General features: G+C 37.6%; 1 protein-coding gene across 1 annotated transcript in view; it reads right to left on the reverse strand.

The window, feature by feature from the left end:
• ME1 (malic enzyme 1) overlaps positions 1-20,602 on the reverse strand; it is a gene marked incomplete at its 5' end in the record, with an annotated part of 109,306 nt that extends 88,704 nt beyond the window's left edge. Inside the window, 1 exon segment of the mRNA XM_089921796.1 lies at positions 20,499-20,602. Within this exon segment, the coding sequence (XP_089777922.1) occupies positions 20,499-20,602 (104 nt within the window).
• Positions 20,603-20,910: the final 308 nt, after the last annotated feature.

Here is a 20,910-nt window from a genome sequence, read left to right on the forward strand (position 1 = left end):
ATAAAAGTACTAACAAAAGATCAAGATGAAAAAAAAACTAATTACATGAGACTGAGTGAACTGATGAAGGTGATTATAATTTTTGTGACTTTCTGTTTGAATAAGAAAAACAGAAAAAAAAAGAAAATAGGGACACTTTTACACCAAAGATAGCAAACTGGTGGAATACAATAAAAAAAAAAAAAAGAAAAAGTGTGGGACAATTAGAAAAGGTATAACATGTATATAATGGATATTCCAGAAGGAGAAGAAAGAATGGAAGAGAGGAAATATTTGAAGTAATAATGGCTAAAAATTTTACAAAATTAATGACAGACACCAAACCATAGATCCAGGAAATTCAGAGAACACCAGGCAGGATAAATACCCAAAAAAATCTATACTTAAGTATACCATATGGAAGCTACAGAAAATCAAAGAGAAAACTGTGAAAGAAGCCAGAGGGGAGAAAATACCTTACCTATAGACAAAGAAAGTTAAGGAATGCATCAGATTTCTCTCCAGAAACAATGCAAGTAAGAATAAAGTAAAGTGAAATATTTAAAGTGTTGAAAGAAAAAAACCCACCAAACTAGCAATCTGTAACCCGCCAAATTATCCTTCAGAAGAGAAGGAGAAATAAAGACTTTCTCAGACAAAAATTGAAGGAATTTATCTCCAGTCGATTTGCCTTCCAAGAAATGTAAAAAGAAGTTCTTCAGAAAGAAGGAAAATAATGTAGGTCAGGAACTCAGATCTACATAAAGAAAGAGCTCCAGAGAAGAAATAAGTGAAGATAAAATCTCTTTTCATTATCTTAATTGATCTAATAGATAACAGTTTGTTCAAAATAATAATGGTAACAATGTATTTGGTGACTAGAGTTTACAGACAAGTGAAATAAATGACAGTGATGTTATAAGGGATGGGGGGAGAACTGGGAATACTCTGTTATAAGCTACCTACACTACCCATGATGTGATACAGTTTCTTGAAAGTGGACATGTATTAGTTTCAAATGTGTATTACAAATCCTGGGGCAACCACTAAAATTTTTTTTAAAAAGTATAATTGATACACTAATAGAAGAGAGAAAATGAATGTTATGTCAGTACTTGTTTCTTCGTATACTAATTAACTCCTCGGCCTTCCTTTACTTGTAGTATATTAGATGTGTCTCTTGGAGCTCTATGTATTTCAGGTTTTGGCTCCTCCAGTTGCTCTATCTTTTTGATGCTCATGTTTTGGCAAGATGGTGAATAAGTTCAACAAACAAACAGAAAAAGCTGCCCACAATAATGAAAGAACTGATCCAGCAACCACATTGGATAAAGACCTGGAAGTGTGACAGAATTTTTATAACCCTTCCCTCACCAGGAACATATAAGTGTGTACTAGTTGATATAACAACTCTGAGCAGGAGAGTCTGATAATACCAGTAATAAAAATATATCGCCAGTATCTAGAACAATACATGGCATATAGCAAATACACATTATTTATTGAATGAATAAAATGAACTGATGTTAAAAGGAAGAACATTTGATACCTGCTGAGGAGCAATATTTTTTAAATATTATTTGTCAACTTGCTTTAACAACCATCTCACAAATAAAATGAAGTCTCCAGTATTGGTTTGCATTTCTGAAATCTAACTTTGCATAAGTATTTAAGAGTATGCCTGGAAAAGATCTTACATCTGGCACATTAAAAGGTGTTGAGGCCGGGTGTCTACGTCTTTAAACACAAAGCACTCATTTGTGAAAAAACACTTTGAAAGCTTTCTAGATACATATGCAGATTTAGGCAGCCTTACCCCATGAATAAAGCCAATTTCGTAGAAATTTAATATAACTTTTTCAAACTATCAAGGGATGATGGTGAATCAAAAGGAACAAAGTGAGCAAATCTGCCCCTAATTTTAATTTCACATAGTTTGGCACTTGAGAAAAAGAACAGTGAATACTAAACTATTCTTTCTACAAAAGCCAGAAGAGACAAGTGGGACAGGTCTTCTCTGACAACTCCTCTCCCCTATATTACTTATTAGGTACACTGCTTCCTATATTTTCTTACGATACTCAAGTCATTTCTACTACAGGGCTTATTGAAAATGTCTGTTTACTTATCTCTCTCCCCAGCCACACTGATTTCCTTAAGAGCATTTAGCAAAAGAAATACTTGGCACATATAAGTGCTTGATGTGTTTGCTGAATAAATAGATAATTCAAGGTACCCTAAATATTTTCTTTGACTATGTTCACAGAAATCTTTGGTATGATGGGGGATAGCTGAGGAAGACTGAGCTAATTTCTCTCACTGTGTACTAGTCAACAATGTTTGATTTTGTTTTTTTCCTTTAGCCTCACTATCATTTATTTGCTTTTCAATGTATCAACATAGCTTACCTAGAGAAAAAGTTTAACTTAGACAACTATAAAAATACTGGTTTGACTTTGGACCCATACTGAAGTTCATATTAAGTCCTATTTGGCTATGGCATGCTTCCTACATACAGCATTGTTTTGCTAAAACCAATCAAATTTAAATGGCTTTCTATGCCAAAGATGCCTGGGAAAATTCTTTACCTCTCCAGGCTGGCATTCCAACATTTAAAATTCCAAACAATCAATGACTTTCTTGCTCGTTGAATAATAATACATAGTTGTAAATCAACATTTAATGACAACCAATGCATGGTAGGGGTATGAAGTGATTCTAAAGAAAAATAAAATATAACTGACATTCTTTTTCAGTTTCAAAATTTCAATTTCAAAAATAATGCACAGATTCTTGTCACGGTGACATATATATATCAACCGAAATTAAGATTAATTTTAGGACCAAAAGGCAATAGAAATGTGATGACTTACAGAGCTTTTAGCTGGACGAAATAAAGCAGTACAGGTTTCTGGTAACTGACTATACTGCTGAACTGAATGAATAAGCATTTTCAGAACTCTAATGGAAAACTGATGAATTCATAAAAGTGCTCACAGAAGATCAAGATGAAAAAAATTAATTACTTGGAACTGAGTGAACTGATGAGGATGATTATAATTTTTGTGACTTTCTGTTTGAATTAAAAGAAAAATCCTACAAGGACTCAGAGGCAAAAAATATACAAATCAATTTCCACTGCAAAGTAAAGGAGCTGTTACAGGGAAAAAAAAAAGGAAGAAATCTTATAAAGCAGAATGTAATTTCAGAATAAATCTATTTAATTTAATATGCATAACTGTGGGATATAGTTGCTTGTTTTGTCTTTTCTTAACATTAGAATGTTAAGAATGAAAAACTGGGAATGGAAGTATAATATATTATAAAACTGACTAATACAACAAGCTAAACCACTAAAGTATAACATGTATTTAACAGTTTTTGAAAACTTCTTATGTGTTAGGGACCATTCAAAACCACGTGGATGGGTTTCTTCCATTTTGTTCTTTCACCTGCAACAAAAAGATGAAAGCTTTGGCTTCCCTGGTGGCACAGTGGTTGAGAGTCCGCCTGCCGATGCAGGGGACATGGGTTAGTGCCCCGGTCCGGTAAGATCCTACATGCCGTGTAGCGGCTGGGCCCGTGAGCCATGGCCGCTGAGCCTGCGCGTCCGGAGCCTGTGCTCCACAACGGGAGAGGCCACAGCAGTGAGGGGCCCGCGTACCCCAAAAAAAAAAAAAAAAAAAAGATGAAAGCTTTCATTCTTGTTAACTACCAGCTAAATCTTAATGTGAATTATTTAGAAACTACAGATAAATTGAATGCATTCAACAAACATTTACTGAGTGTTTCCTAGGAGTCAGGCTCTGGGGACACAGCAGTAAACCAAATTAGACAAAACTCCTCGCTCTCATAGAGTTTACATTGTATTTACAGGAGACAGATAATAAATAAGTAAATTAAACAACATGTTATAAGGTGACAAGCAGCTCTACAATAAAGCAGAGAAAGGAGAGAAAGCCAGCCAGTGTGGGGTGGGAGGGGTGGGGGGTTGCAATTTAAAACAGAATGATGCAGGGCAAACTTCACTGAAAAGGTGACAAGTGAGTAAAGACTTGGAGGAGAGAGAAAGGGCGAGAGAAAGGCCTGGAGGTTCAAGAGAACAGCAAAAGTGAAGAATCCAAGATGCGAATATATCTGAAGTGTATAAGAAATAGCAAGATCTGGAATTCCCATGGAATTCTACTGCATTCACACAAATTTCCTATTTGTTTATAATTCAAATGTCACAAAATATCATTAAACTATTCCTTATGTTTAAGGAAGTCATCATGTTTGGGGAAATAGGAAAATGCATAGTTTTCAAACAAAATCACCTACTTTTCCATAACTGCTTTCCCACAGTTGTTAGGGCCCTGCTTATCTTCGTGGCCACGTGTTTAACATTCAGCCTAGATCTTAGAGTTATTGTGATTTCTATTTTCACCATTATACCAAAACCTGCATTTATAAGATGTCTGAACTCAGAATGGACTACAGATGCCATGTTATTTGCACTTGACATATTTGGACAACATTCCTTTAAATCAGAGAGGAATGAAGCACACTGATTAAGAGCATGGGCTCTGGAGCCAGATTGTCTGGATTTGAATCTCAGCCCTGTCACTTTCCAGTTGGGTAGCTATAGAAATTTACTCAATCTCTCTGTGCCTCTGTTTTCTTATTGGAAAAATGGGGATAAATGATTGTAAGAATAGGGCTGTTTTGAGGATTAAAAGAATGTAAAAGTAGTGGGAATTCCCTGGTGGTCCAGTGGTTAGGACTCTGTACTTCCACTGCAGGGGGGAACAGGTTCAATCCGTGGTCAGGGTACTAAGATCCAGCATGCAGCCAAAAAAAAAAAAGTTAAAGCACTGAGAACAGAGGCTGGTATATACCCTAAAAATATATTAGCTGTTGTTGTTATTATTTTTATTAATAATGATGGAAGACATCTGGTGGTTTTCTTGATGTGTCATAACCAAAATAAGATGAAATTATGATTCCTTAATTTTTAATCTTTGTTCTCTCTCAATGGCACCAGTAAAAGTCATTCTTTAACTTTTGAAGATTCTAGTCCATGATAATATTTGAATGCATATCAAGTATTCATTCTTGGGACGTCCCTGGTGGTCCAGTGGTTAAGAATCCACCTTCTAATGCAGGGGACACAGGTTCGATCCCCGGTTGGGAAACTAAGATCCCACATGCCATGGGGCAACTAGGCCCGTGCGCCTCAACTAGAGAGCCCACGTGCCGCAAACTACAGAGCTCATGCCCTCTGGAGCCCGCACAACATAGCTAGAGAGAAATCCACGCGCCTCAACGCAAGATCCCGCAGGTCAAAGAGGATCCTGTGTGCTGCGACTAAGATCCGACGCAGCCAAAAATAAAATTAAATAAATAAATTTTTAAAGTATTCATTCTTACATTTAAATAGATAGTTTTAAATATCAAGAAAACAAACGATGCTTTCAAATCAAGTTACCTTCTGATCATTTCTAAGTTAGAAGAAAATATGCCTTTAAAAAAAATTTTTATTGGAGTATGGTTGATTTCTAATGTTGTGTTAATTTCAAAATATGCCTTTTAATACCTAATATTTTTGAGTGTTCAGTAGTATGTAAAAGGTATATTAAAAGCAAATTCTTCTGTATTTTATAACATTTAGGAGAAAAATACAAACAAGGGATAAACAGAGGAGCAGAGTAGCTATTCCTGGGAAATTTACAAAGCATAAACTATCCCGAAAAATGTGTATTTATATTAAAAGTTTCCTTTTAGCCTCAAGGTGTTCTGTCTATATACATAGCCCTTTATCAGAAATATATCAGATCATTTTGAGTTAGAATGCCAGTATCCTGTCATTAAAAGCAGTTTAAAATAAATTAACATAAAATTGCATCAAATTGAATTGAAAAGTGAAAGTTACTGTATTCAATTACATTATTCAGCTTTTACTATTCCAAGCACTTTACGTGGACTGTAAATTTCCTTTACCATAAAAATAATAAAATATTTTAGTCTCTAACACTAAATGATATTTTACTAATCTTTAAAAAGCTTTTTCACTTACATTTTTCATCTATAAAAACTTTACTAACAATTTCTCTTTATTGTGGTAAAAAACACCTAACATTAAATTTACTATCTTAACCATTTTTATAAGTTAACCATTTCAATAAGTTAAGTATATGTACAGTGCTATGCAACAGATCTCTAGAAACTTTTTAATCTTGCAAAACTCAAACACTATAAGCTTTAGACACTAATTCCTCCTCTCCTCTTTCCCCAGCCCTTGGCATCCACCTTTCCACTTTTTGTTCCTATGATTTTGACTACTTTAGATACTTTATATGAAGAGACTCAAACACTAACAACTTCTTATGGGCAACATTTTATTTAGGTATGTTTTGCTGAAAGCAAAGATTTAGTGCCTAGCATTTTAACCTGGACAAGAAATGTTTTCTAAAATAAACTGAACAGAAATGAATTTTGCCTGGAAAATCAACCCTATATATATGTGGGTTGGGGCGGGGGCTGAGATAAGAGAGAGGAAGGGGCTATCATACTGGGCCTCCTGCTGGGTCACTTGTTTCACTGCACTTGCCCTCATTCTAGGTATTTCCAAAGACCATCTCTAGGGAATTCCCTGGTGGTACAGTGGTGAGGACTTGGCGCTTTCACTGCCAGGGCCCAGGTTCAGTCCCTGGTCAGGGAAGTAAGATCCTGCACAGCATGCCCCCATAAAAATAATAATAAAGAATTGTAGCAGAAAATCTGGAGTGTGAAACCTTTCAAAGCAATTTTAAAAAGAACAAACAAAAAACAAAGTCCATCTCTACCATACAAATTCTCCAGGGTCACTTTTATCATAAATACCATTAAAAGTAACTAAGTGGGGGTTTTTTTGCGGTACGTGGGCCTCTCACTGTTGCAGCCTCTCCCATTGCGGAGCACAGGCTCCGGACGCGCATGCTCAGCGGCCATGGCTCACGGGCCCAGCCGCTCCACGGCATGTGGGATCTTCCCGGACCGGGGCACGAACCCGTGTCCCCTGCATCGGCAGGCAGACTCTCAACCACTGCCAGGGAAGCCCGGAACTAAGTGTTTAAATTATTCTATTGCATTAACTTGTAGCATCTCTTTATATACTCCCTGTGCACACATGATTTTCAACAGTTGTAAATTCTACTATAGATCTGGAGTAATCCAAATGTAGAGTAATCTAGAGTTTAGTTAGTAAAACTAAAAATGGTTAGAATTATTAGTTGTTTATATCCTTAGCCACTTGTAACCAGAAAACAACATAAATGCTTGCAGGTTAAATCATAGGAAGTATGGGACATAAATAAGGCTAAACTTTTACCTCCTATGCGTAAAAATCCTTTTACCCTTGAAATGCATATAAAATACTAAAGTGTGTCCAGAAACAATGAACAAATATAAATCACTCTATGGATGTTTTGCTCATCTATAGAGAGTTGTTAGTTTTACACTATAAAGCCACAGGGAGTGGAAACACTATTTCTTTATGGAATTTAAAACAAATTTCAGGTAATCATCCAATATACTTTTCCTTAAAGTTATATACAATCTTCAGATACAACATCTCTGAGGTGTAAGATTTCACCTCAGCCCTCATTCAATAACCATTTTTGAGCACCTCTTACATATTACGACAGGTATTACAAAGGAAAAGAAAAAAAGACCCAGTCCTTGACCTCCAGTATTTCCAAGACTTAATGCTAACTCAGATGAATAAACGTAATTACAACTCAGTGTGATACATGCCATTAGGATATATCCATGCTAAGGATCCATCTAGGAAGCCTCTATTATCTAGACTGGGATAGTCTACAGATTTAAGCTGATTTATAAAAGACAAGCAAGAATTAAATAATCAAAAGCACTGAGGCAAGAAGGAGCATTATGTACAAAGACAGAGGTGTGACAGACAGGTACACGTACAGGCAACTAAAACTAGCTCTTCATGAACTGTACAAAGGATACACGGAGGGCGGCAGGTGGCAAGAGAGAAAGACCAAGTGCGAGGACCACATGAGAAAGGGATTTATATGTGGAGGGTGAAAAGACTTAATAAAGGGGTAAAGATAAGTGCATGAAGACTTATTACTATGACACCAAAGTTACCAGAGGGTTCTATACGGTGATAAAGATAGAAAGTGGTCAAGGTCTAGGGAAGGTGGGTTACGGTGATGCAAATGGAGTCAGGGCATGGATCAAGGACATAAGAGAGGAAATGTCGGACAGATTTAGTAATGGACCTGTCCTTGAGTTAAATGCACAGGAAAACACTGGGGGGGTCAAAGAAGGTACTCAAGAAGAGGAAATTATTTGTCTCTGCTTTGGGATATAATCAGATGGGATATAACGAAGTACTCAAGAAGGAATTATTTGTCTCTTTTTCAGGGTATAATCCGATGGTGCTGATATAGATGTTTTAAAAACAGAGAGAGAGAGAAAGTCAAGAACTGGTCTAGTTGATTAGCATAAATGGCTTATGTAAGCCCAAGTCTCATTTTTAATCTTCACACAGTTAATTCAACAGGTTTTAGTTCTCTGTACCATTTTTTATTGTGAAAGTAATTCTTATCGTGAACTTGCTTTGAAGCTTACTATGCGATTTAATAGGCAGCACAGAGAAAATAATGCAATGCAAATAAAAAACCTTTTGTGAAATTTTTTTCTCTTGAATGAATCCCTTTGCCAACTGTCTCTTGAGCTCCTGCTAAAATAATCTTTGGGCAGCAAGGAAAAGCTAAAGTTTATGCAAAACAAAGTAGTTTAAAACATTGAATGAGCTTATTCCTCTGGGTCAAGTATAATTATATGATGTGATCAACATTTTCAACTGACTCACTAAGTTTTAGGCTACAGATCAGCCCTGAATTGTGAACCAATATACAGCTTCTTTAGTACTTTAATAAAATCCTAAAGTTGGAACACTTCAGAGAATGTTTAATTATAATCCACCCTCTCACTTAAGACAGAAATATACATACTAACGTGCATCTGCCCACGCACTTTTCAAAGCCAAGGTTTTACATATCAAATGTTCCTGAGATGTGGGCTTTGTAGTCGGGTTTCTAAACTTCGTGAGCTGAGAGTCAGATCCAAACTACGGTGAACTCACTGACATAAGAAATTCATCCTGTGAGCCCTCTGAAGAAATGGACTGTGAACCTATCCCAGGCGACCCCACTCCAACCTGTGCTCACAATGATTAAGTCTTTTTTCCATTTGAATTTCTACAGTCCCTATCTCACCATATTGGCTAACAATAAATTTAACAGCTGCTTATTTTGTTTCCTATGCACAAATGTGGCAGTCTTTACACATATACTGCAGGACGTGGTATTATTTTGACTGAAGATATGAAAAATAAATGAGTCACCATCTGTGGATACCACAAAGAAAAACAGTCTGAAGAATTAATCACTACATCATGGTTAAATTAAAATTGTGGCATGCTATGGTAATTCTGGCTTACTTTATAATTTGTGAAATAAAAGTAACAGTCAAGTGATAGAAAATTGAGTTAGCCAGAATGTAATCATCTTGGCAATATGAATGATTATTTTGTTCTTATGTCTTGATTAGGGCAAATTTTACACAAATTTTGTTACAGCTTTAAATAACAGAACTTTGAAATCTATCGGCTCAAAAAGTATCCACCACCAGCTTACATTGAATGTACTTATTATTTTATGTAACATACCAACTTCAGCACTTATTTTTAGTCCCTCAAGAAACAGTCTAGGGCTTCCCTGGTGGCGCAGTGGTTGAGAGTCCGCCTGCCGATGCAGGGGACACGGGTTCGTACCCCGGTCCGGGAGGATCCCACATGCCGCAGAGCGGCTGGGCCCGTGAGCCATGGCCGCTGAGCCTGTGCTCCACAACGGGAGAGGCCACAGCAGTGAGAGGCCCGCGTACCGCAAAAAAAAAAAGAAAAGAAAAGAAACAGTCTATTCATGAGACCTGAGAAAATCAGGTATTCATCACTCACAACAGCTTTATGGATCTCCTTCCACATGAAAATGATGCTAGTAACTCATCAAAAGTAAGGCATGTTTAAAATTTAATTTTCTAGTAACAGAAAAGATTTGTGCCAATTCACTCATATTCTCTTGTGTGGCCTCCCTCTGAGTGTAGTTCAATTCGGTTCAACAAGTATTTATCGTATATCTGTTCTGTGCCAGGCATTGATATAGGAACTTGCTCATAAAAGGAACAAACTAGATCCCTGTCCTTGGGGAACATACATTCTAATGGGTGAGACACGCAATAAGCAAAAAATGTAATAAATGAATTATATACAATGATATCATCTCTGTAAATAATATAAAGTTATATCATAAGAAAAAGTCGAGCAAAGCAAGTGTATCAGGAGAGCCAGGGATGCTGAGAAGGTGGGGCTGTTTCAGTGTCATCTGGGGGAATCAGGATAAGCCTCAGAAGAAGGTAAGATTTCAACAAATACTGAAAAAACCAAGTTGACCAAGTAGATTTCAGGGTAGAGGAGGGAGCAGATTTCAGAGAAAGAGAAGAGCAAGAACAAATTGGGAAAAATATACCCTGAGAGTCCAGTGACAGGGAAGGCAGGGCAGAGAGTGGCAGAGGAAGCCAGGGAGGTGAGGACGGGCCAGCACAGGGGCTCTGGCTTCTACTAACTGAAATGTTCTGACCATCAGCAATAACATTAGGTCCAGATACGACATTCACTGCAAATTAGATTCCACATTTCCTAGAAGAACAAAAAAGTCCCTTTAATTTCTGACCTTACCCCAACCAACCTTCTGACTTTGCTTCCTTAATTCCTCTTTTCCTTTCAGCATCTTTAATTTCCAATAATAAAATTATCTCTCTCTCGTTCAAATACAGTTACACTATTTCCCCATCAAACCCAGCCATACAGATAGTTTCTAAAAATAAAACCTAAACTGCTTTCATATGTGCAAAGCTGCTTTATCTTTGCTTATAAATACATATAAACTAAGGAGGGCAGGAAAGAAGGTTGTAACAAAGGACCTTATTTTGACCCAAAAGGCATCGCTGCTGGTAGTGGTTTTTTGCTTTTGTTTTTAGATTAATCTATGAGTACAACTAAGGAAATCTACAGTGAGTCTCCTTTTTTAATATTGCCAATGAGCAGATATATTCATTCATTTTTTTCTAATTTATTACATATGGTAATAGAGACGGAAAACAACAAGAAACACAAGCTTTTAAGAAACTGGGCTTCACTTAGCTAAATGAAAGTCAGGAGAATAGGCAAAGAAGAAAATGAGGAAGCACGGTATAAAAACTGTCAAAACAGAATGACTATCTTTAATAAATACAATAATTTAGCTTTAATAAACTCAGATAAAATATTAAGGGATGCCTCTATATAGCTCTCAATGTTTGCTGATTCAAAGAGAAAAAGAGAGGTAACAATGGATACAACAGGAATTTATTAAAACACTTTGCTTCTTTAGAGAAAATTTAAAATCTAAAACATACATGTCTCTCTGTAATTAATATTCAAACCTTTAGTTTACTACAGGCAGAGCCACTTTATTTGGAAAATTGTATGATTCTCTAGTTTATGTTAGGAAATCACCTTTCCTTCGGATATGTGCCACAGTAGTTTGATGACGGTTAGCTTCAACGTGTAAGTAATGCTTTCAACGGGAGTTATTTTATTCTCACTATGTAGTACAGCATAACGTGGGACAGTGAGAAATAAAGTAATCTCTTGATACTAAAGTGCTTTTTCTGACAAAACTCACATTCAAGTAAGGAAAACAGGACACAATAAAGTAATACATACATAAGACTCGTACAAACAGAACAAAATCAGTGTAAAAAATTTACACCCATATTAAAGGAATGCTGGAATTAATACAATTAGAATTAATGATTAGAATAAACTAGGATTAGGAAAGAAAAGCATCTGAAAGAAAAGAGTTGTAAACTATGTTCAGAAAGATAATAAATTTCACTTGTTCCTCCAAGTCAAACTGGCTCCACCAAGGCTGGATGGGAATACGGCAAAGATGCAAAACTAACGTTAAAATACTAAGGTATATATCCACCTTAAATCTTTAAGGGAATATAAATGTATTTACATTCACACACACACACACACACACAACGCATACCTATGGATTTTTAATACTTACATGACCTATCTTTTTCATTCACTTGAAAAAAAGAGTAGAGAGAAAGTTATAAACAGAAATAGCTGGCACTCCAAGAAAAATATGGCTATAGTTAAAGTGTGAATCTGATCTTTCTTTGGATGGGAAAATGGAAAAAAAATCTAGTCATAAATTAGATTTGAGTCATGTTCCTTAGTAACATGGTTGCTGATTTTTCTCATATTGAAAGACATTCTTTCCACTTGATTTCTGTTTCAAATGGTTTACATCACCTTTGGACCACAAGGAAGAATAGCAGTGGTGTCCCATAGGGTCATATGTTTTTATTACATTTCTTATGAAAACCAAAGTAAATTATGCTGCCCAAAGTGACAGGTGGAATCCAAAGGGACTCACAGATTTATAGATAAAATCATCTAAGCTATAAATACACACATTTTTCTAAAACAAGGAGCAGGCATAAAAGGCAATGACTGGAATATGTGGAAGAAGGCAGCACAGAGAGTCAGCCATGAAATTAATTGCAGCAGAAATGGCAGAAAGAAGAACAGCAGGACAATAAAAAGGCCCCTTCCCTACGGGGCAGCCAAAGATTTAACGCAGAATGGTGGAGAAAGTATTGAACTGCAGCCCTGTGTAAGGATGAAGAGCGCATTAACTTACACATCTGATGACATCTTTAGAAAGAGAGGATATTATAATAATAATAAAAATATATTTAGTAAATCTGGCCATGATAATCGGGGGCTATATATCTTATACCTTTGAAATCTGATATGTGACCTTTGACCAAATTAATAACTTCTCTAAACAGTCTGGTCTGTCTCAGGCACACAGTCAAGGCTTTAGTTCAATGCTGAATCAGTAAAGAAAGCGTCGTCGTATGAAAACACCATTACCACACCTTGTGGCAAATGGTAGATGGAATGGCTTCAAACTAGAATGATTTCTCTTAAGGGTTACGTGACACAGCATAATAAAATTTGTGATGGTAGCCAAGGTTGAGGTCTAAATATAATAATCATCCTTGTTGCCATTCTTAGTGCTTCCAAGGGATTTTTAATTTTAATCATTTAAAGACGGAAAGGAAAAAAGATTAAGCACAGTCATTGCTGAATAGTTTCTATTACTTTCATAAAAAAATTTAATACTAGCTTTTTAAAGCTCACTTGAGGTACTGCCTGTTTTCTCATTCAGTTAATAACTATCAATGAAATTTTGATATAAAGAATTTTAGACAGCAAAGCTGAAGCTGCCACGACTTTTCTTATTAACTTTCAGAGGCAACTGATTCTGGAAAACAAAGGCTACTACAAGAAGTACAAGCACAGAAACAAACACAAATATTTAAGGAGTGCCTACAAGTAGTGATTTTAATATATACTTGGCAGTATGTAAGGATTATAAGAGTTTTAATATTTCCTGAAATTAAATCACATGAAAAGACGGAATTATTTAAAATACCAGAGTTCTGCCATTCATACCTATCATTTTAAGCTATATAAACAAAACAAATCAAATTCAATCATTCATCTGACAAATATTTACTGAGTACTTATCACACGCTGGATAATATTTTAGAAACCAGCAATATGGTAGCGAAGGAGAGAGTAAACTCCCGCTCTCATGAAACTTACAGTGTAAGGATGTAGGCAGAACATAAATAAATATAAATATGTCAGATACTGATAAATGCAGAGAAGAAGAAAAATGAGTTGGGGGTAAAATTGTAAATAAGTTGCTCAAGGAAGACCTCATTGAGAAAGAGATATTTGAGGAAATTGTATTTCATTTTATTTTATTTTTTTTTTTTTCGCCATGCCATGGGATCTTAGTTCCCTGACCACGGATCAAACTCAGGCCCCCCGGCAGTGAAAGCGCCAAGTTCTGACCGACCACTGGACTGCCAGGGAACTCCCTTGAGGAATTTTAAATATCTCTTTAAAGGAGGAGAGAGCTAGCCATGTGGAAAACTGGGCAAGGTGAGGGTGGGAGGATTCCAAGGAGAAGAAATGACAAGCCCTGAGGCATTAGCATGCCTGGCTTTAATTAGAAAAATAGCAAACAAGGAATCAGATGGTTCAGGGCCTTTTTTGCTATGGCAAGGACTTATTTTTATTCTGCATGAAATGATAAGCCCTTGCAGGGTTCTGAGCAGAGAAATTACCTAACGTACAATCATTTTAGCTTCTGTGTTGAGAACAGACTAAAGGGCAACAAGGGAGGAACAACTCAAACTAGTCGGGAGACTGTTACCAACAATCAGGGAGAAGAGGTTCAGATAAGGGAAGTAACAATACAGACAACGAGCAATGGGATACATTTTGAAGTTAAAGCTAACAAGTTTTGCAAGTAGCATGGTACAGAGTGATAACTCCAGTGATTTTCATCTCAGGAACAGGAAGAATGGGCTGTCACTTACTGGGTGGGAAATACTGCAGCAGGAGTGGGGCGGGGTGGGTGGGAGGTCGGGAGTCCAGCTCCCCATGGGCTCCATAAGGCTCTTTCTTTCTAGTGCAGATCTGTATCACGGAGGAAGCAGACTATGATCCTGGAGTTCAGAGGAGAGGTACAGACTCCAAACACAGATTTCGGAGTCACAGATATAAAGATCAATGACCAGACGAGGTCACCAAGTAACGAGGAAAGCTCCAAGCCCTGGAGTACGGTAAAGTATAGAGGTCAAGGGAATGAAAAGAAAGAAGCCAAGGGAAGTGTGAAGGAGCAACCAGTGAGGTAGAAGGAAAGCGAGGAGGGTGTGCTATTCTGGAAGCAGAGGGAAGAAAATCATGTACTAAAAATGTTCAGTGAACATATCCGGGCATAGAAATTATTTCTTATTCAGGATTATTTTCTTAACCTATATTCTCAGAGGTAGAATTACTAGGACCAACTGGTAAAATCATTGAAAAGGCAAATACTAGGGAAACAGACCTGTGGTACTCCATTGGAGCTGCTACTTAGTATCCAGGCTAATCAATCAATACTTTCTGAATTCAGTTTTCCACTGTTAATGAATTTACCTAACTGTAATCAAAGAGCTCCCATTAATTTTCAACAAAAGTACCATGACTAAAAAGTATGACTTTGACAACGGACTTCATAGAAGAGGTAACTGATATCTATAACACTCATCTGATTTACATAAATTAAGTCACTTACTATTACTCTCAGTCCAATTTCCTGTTTCTTTCATTGCATTCACTATAAATTTCATTCTTTCATTTGCTTATTTGCTTATTTTCTTGTCTATTATCTGTCTCCTCTAATAGAGAAGCTATGTGAAAGGCAGGGGTTATTTTGGTCCGATTCAGCCCCATATCCCCAGCACCAAACACAGTGCCTGGCTTTCAACAAATGAATGAATAAATCAAAACAATGAGAAATTTAAAATAGATTGACACGACATTCTTACTGGAGAGATCTAGCTTCTGTTAGGGCACAGTTGCCTGGGGCAACTCAATGGTTTGCTCCAATGGCCAATGTTTCCAAAGCAAAAATACTATGCAGAGGCTAGCATCTGTCTATCATCTGACTTATAACAGAATATCAGGAATATGGTCCATCCTACAGATTCTATCTAGCACCTGCGTTTATTACAAACCGTAAAACTTTTTTTCTGCTCAGTTTTCATCTTAATCTAACTATCACTGTGTTATGGCTCTCGGATCCCCCACTGTTGCCCAGGGGTTGCCTCAGCTACAGAGAGCACTACACCATAGGTCACGCTCTGTCTCAGGGTGACACACATCCAATGACTAACTGTTGTAGGAATAGAAAGGCTTGGCTATCTCAGCCCAACTGGGGACAATTCTGAAAAGCCACTGTAGTTGCAGAGTTCCCCATGGGGCCAGAGGAAGGTGTCTTGTGCTGCGTCCCAGCTCAGTTTTTCCCTGTGCCCATTCCTGCCGCCTGGGTACCCCTTCCACAGGGTAGGGCACTTCTTATAAACCTCTGAATAGTAAAGGGTCATTTCAAAATATGTTTCCCAGGTAACCTAATCTGTGACAGACGGTACCAGGAGTGGTCTGAGAAAGCAGGTGATCAGATGGGGCTTTGGAGCTAGGTCACTAGCTGCCTGGCTGGCAAAGAGGAGCCCAACCCCAGTGGAACACACAGAACCCCTGGCACAAGGTGGCTATCCACCTGTTAAAGTTCTCACCAGAGGTAGGCTGGGATGGTATACCAGCAGAAGGGGAACAGTTTAGCCAGAATGATGTTTGAGAAACATAGGAGAAATAAAAACTATAAGGACAATGGAAAAAGAATATAAAAAGCTAAGGGCAATATATGTATAACTGATTTACTTTGCTGTACACCTGAAACTAACAACATTGTAAATCAACTATACTCCGATAAAAAAATTTTTTTTTTAAAAAAATGAATGCATTTGTAAATTGGAAGAAAAAAAAAAAGCTAAGGGCAAGTAACCACCAAGAAGAAAGCCAGAGGAACTCTCTGGTAGATACAAAAATGCTCTCAGATCTTGCAGCTTTTGGGCAAAGAAAGGTAACGGCCAGGAACAGGGATTAATCGTCAGAGAAGTCAAAAACTCCCTAACTTCCAGGCACAGAAGATGTGCTAAGTCAGGATTCTGACCGGAAAAGAACAGGATCCTGTCACATGGGATGAGATGTCTCGTTTGACGCCTCCCAAAATCCTGAATTCCCAGATTCCCCAGAACTTTCTGAACCCACAAAAGTGGCCTGCCCCTTCTTTTTTCGGGATGATGTAGGTAGAGGCTTCTCTCCCATAAGACAACCTGTGCCTCTGTAACCCCCCGTCTGTCCACCGTCACCTCCTCTCCAGAAACTTTGGCCTATATAACTAGGGTTATATCACAATATAACCCACCTGGGATGTAAGACGCCTGATAAAGGAAAAAGAAAGAGGCTATTTATTTGAGAAAGGAACTGCAAGATCCAGCAAGTTTACATTAGCAAGGAGAGTACATCTAAGATTAAATTCTGAGGGTGTTTAATCAAAGGGGCTGGAATTTAAGATGAGATAAGGGAGAGTTTATTGATTTGAGGGCACTGTGCTGAGATGCAAGATTTACAACCAGCAAGAATCTCAGGAGACGGTACAAACTGGCTACTAGGATGGTTCCTAAAAACAGGGGCAAAGTAACAGCTCATGTAATGCTGAAATGCTAAGAATGCAGGGGCAGATGGCAGAAGAGGGGAGTACAGGCTCAGAGAGTGCATTCTGGGGTGCACATGCTACATAAGGCCAGAACCCCATTGGATGGTGATGTTGCCTGGGAAGGTCCAGAAAACATACCACTTACCAAAGCCATGAGGAATGCATTAGTAAGAAGACATCTACATTACTAGGTTCTGCGTGGTGGCTCTCTTCTGAAGGTCAGAAGTGACAGAGGAAAGGTTTTTATGGAACCAGGCTCATTAACAGCAATGGGGATAATAGAACCAGACGAGGACCAGAAGCCACCAGAATCCAGGTAGGTACAATCATCCTGAGAGTGGCAAGGTTGGTGTGCAGGGGGTGCTGACCCACAGTTATTGACCTAATTCATAGAGTATGGCATCCCTAGAGACAAAATAAGAAGCTAATGAGGCTACTATTCAATAGGTACATTCAAAAGAAATCAAAGACGTATGAACACAAAGCTGAGGGTAGCTGCCCCAGCGAAGTCCCAATCACATGCTCAGTTTCCAAACCTTCGCTAATTTTTGGACTCACTGATGGAAGAAGAAGCCTAGTCTCCAGAAGGAAGGATCTTGCAACACCATGGCCAGAATACAAGACAGGGCTTCCCTGGTGGCGCAGTGGTTGAGAGTCCGCCTGCCGATGCAGGAGACACGGGTTCATGCCCCAGTCCGGGAAGATCCCACATGCCGCGGAGCGGCTGGGCCCGTGAGCCATGGCCGCTGAGCCTGCGCTCCGCAGCAGGAGAGGCCACAACAGTGAGAGGCCCGCGTACCGCAAAAAAAAAAAAAAAAAAAAAAGAATACAAGATAATAATTCCCCCAATCCTTCCCCAAACGGACCTATAGACCTTTATTCAAGCCACTGTGCACTGGGGACAGGGAATACCCAAACATTCTGAGGGCACAGAGTTGACAGTGATACCAGGAGACCTGAAGCATCAATATGCTGTCCCTCCACGTTAGAAGCGTATGGAGGCCCGTAATTAATGGTGCCCTGGCCAAGATCTAGTTCATACTGGATCCACTGGGACCACAGACCCAGGCGGTGGTGATTTCCACAGTCCCCAAATATAGAACCAGGATAGACATATACTTGGCGACCGCCACAACACCCGTATCAGATCTCTGGCCTATGAGGTAAGATATATAATTACAGAGAAAGCCAAGAGGAAGAAGTTGCAACTGCCCCATCCCAACCCTGACAAGATAGTAAATTATAAAACCAACATAATGTTGCTTGGGGAGTGGGGAATGGAAATTAGTTTTCCTTAAGGGTCTAAATAGCATGCAGGGGTGGTCCCAAGGCTGTTGGCCGGTCGACGTTGCAGCTCAACTTCTCTTTTATCCACTTCTTTTTCTGTCCCCTCCCCCTCCAAAGGGGTTGATTCCAAGCATACTCCTTAATATCTCCATCTCAGAACCAGATTCCTGGCTAAGCCAACTTGTAACAGGCATTTTCCACCTTGAATGTAAGTTATACTTCCTTTTTAAATAATCTTGGGCTTATCTTCAGGACTACTCCCCAATTTAATTTGGTAGTACTAGGTTTCATTACTAGAAAACTTTTCCCAAAGTAGTGTCCTGCCAGGAAGTGTCTTTGAAAAGTCTGTGGGATTTTTCTCTGGGAAGAGCCCAGAAGTATAATTCCTGATTTACAGGTGGTCTCTGCATTTTAAATTATTGTTGACTCTTGTCAAACCCCATTTCCTTATTATAGACCCTAGGTAACCTCTCAAATCAACATTAAAAAAACAACAACAACAGCTTTTCTGAGTCTAGACTGACACAGCTTATTCAAAATTAGCTTTTCATCTGGAAAGCTTTTCATTGATTATGGAAATATTCTTTTTATTTAACAGCATTTAAGTATATAGGCCATACACGCTAAGTTCATAACTTGTCTTAACAGCTTCTTTGTAAGTATATTTAAGTTATCGATATAAAGATAGATTTTATTTACACAAACAGAAAATAAAAACAAATAAGTTGAGAATTTCCCTTTCTTTCATACAGCCTTGCAGTATTCTCTATACAATCTCTTGATTAATGTTGCTACCTATAAAGTTACACATAATTTCAAATACTTACATAAATTTTACAGGGTAAAGAATTTAAACATGAAAAACTGCTATCAATTAACTGTACCATGAAATCTTGAACTTAAACTGTAGAGTTTCTCAACTATTTCTATGAGTAAGTGTAGTTTATTATAAGTTTAAGTTAATAAATAATAACAAATAAATCAGTAGTAGTCCATACTAATGGCAAACAAGTAGTCCATACTAATTGGCAAATATACTCTGCACAAAATCTTGGGTAATAAGAGATTCAAAATATTCTAAATACTGTGCAAGCTGATGAAAGCATTTTCGGCTGTTGAATTCAACTTCTTAAAATTAAGCCTTGTAATAAAAAAAAAACGAGAAGTATGTCTATAGTTACAATTGATTCTAGTGATGAGTCCATTTCTATGAAAAACCAAAGCAACATATATGTTTTTAAATAGTACATGGTTTCTGCGGCTATACAGAAACAAATGGGATGACTGTTAGTGTGACAAAATTCTCTCAGAACTTATTACTAAATTATGGCAGAAGTCTCTACCTTGAAGGAAAAAAACTGGAAAATTTTACAGTAGCCCTGGGTCCACAATTAAATGCTACCTAGACCAGGTGAAATATTGTACTGCATCTTAACCAAATACAGTCGATTTAATCAGAGATTCATGGATCTTGCTCCATTCTGGACCCTGTGGATTGTACGAACTCATGCTCACTTCTTCCTCTGCTTCTCCTACCACAAGAGTCAGATTCACCCACAAAGATGACGGAAGACCAGATTTTATCAGCAGCCAGAAACAAAGTACAGACTGCCAATAATCATGAAAAGGCTTGCTCAGGTAATTTAGTCACTAGCCACTGCCTCATTCACCATAATCATGCCTCCCAAACAACAGAATCTGAAGATTCTTGTAAGAAAAAAGTATCTTCCGGGATAGAAACAGAGACAACTTTTGGTCGGGGAGACACATGAGATTATCATTTGGCCAGCAATAGTTATGAGGAGATATGTATATTTCATTCAAATCACTTCTAGTTATTAAACATACTGCACCATACTTGGATATTTTTACAGTTTATTATGTTATCTTTAAGTTTTTGAAATTTAACTTAAAAATAGATAAAATAAAGATTATACGTACTTGGAAGAAACTGCCTCCATGAATTCATCCAAAAAATCATCATATTCAGGACCCCTCACCCTCCTCTGCCGTAGTCCAATGTACAATGGATCTTTAAGTAACTCCTATTCGCAGAAAAGTTACCGTAAGTATAGAAATAACTAAAAGCAAGTCGTTTACTCTTTCTGAGTGAACCTCAGTTTTCTCATCTGTACAAAAAGGATAGAAATGGAAATAAAATCTAGCTATACTGATTCAGAATTAACCTACAGAGTTATTATTTAGTATTATATATAATATAGCTACAGTGCTTATAAATAAGAATATGAAATATAATTACTAAACATTTAAAAGATTCTTATGTTTTTACTGTTATTCTTATGTCTTATTCTAGAGGAAAGAAAAGGTATTAAGATTTCTCAGTTGTGTAAAA

This window comes from Delphinapterus leucas, chromosome 12, assembly GCF_059928025.1.
Source record: "Delphinapterus leucas isolate spDelLeu-1000000601 "Yukka" chromosome 12, BTC_Dleu_Yukka2, whole genome shotgun sequence".
Taxonomy (NCBI): Eukaryota; Metazoa; Chordata; class Mammalia; order Artiodactyla; family Monodontidae; genus Delphinapterus; species Delphinapterus leucas.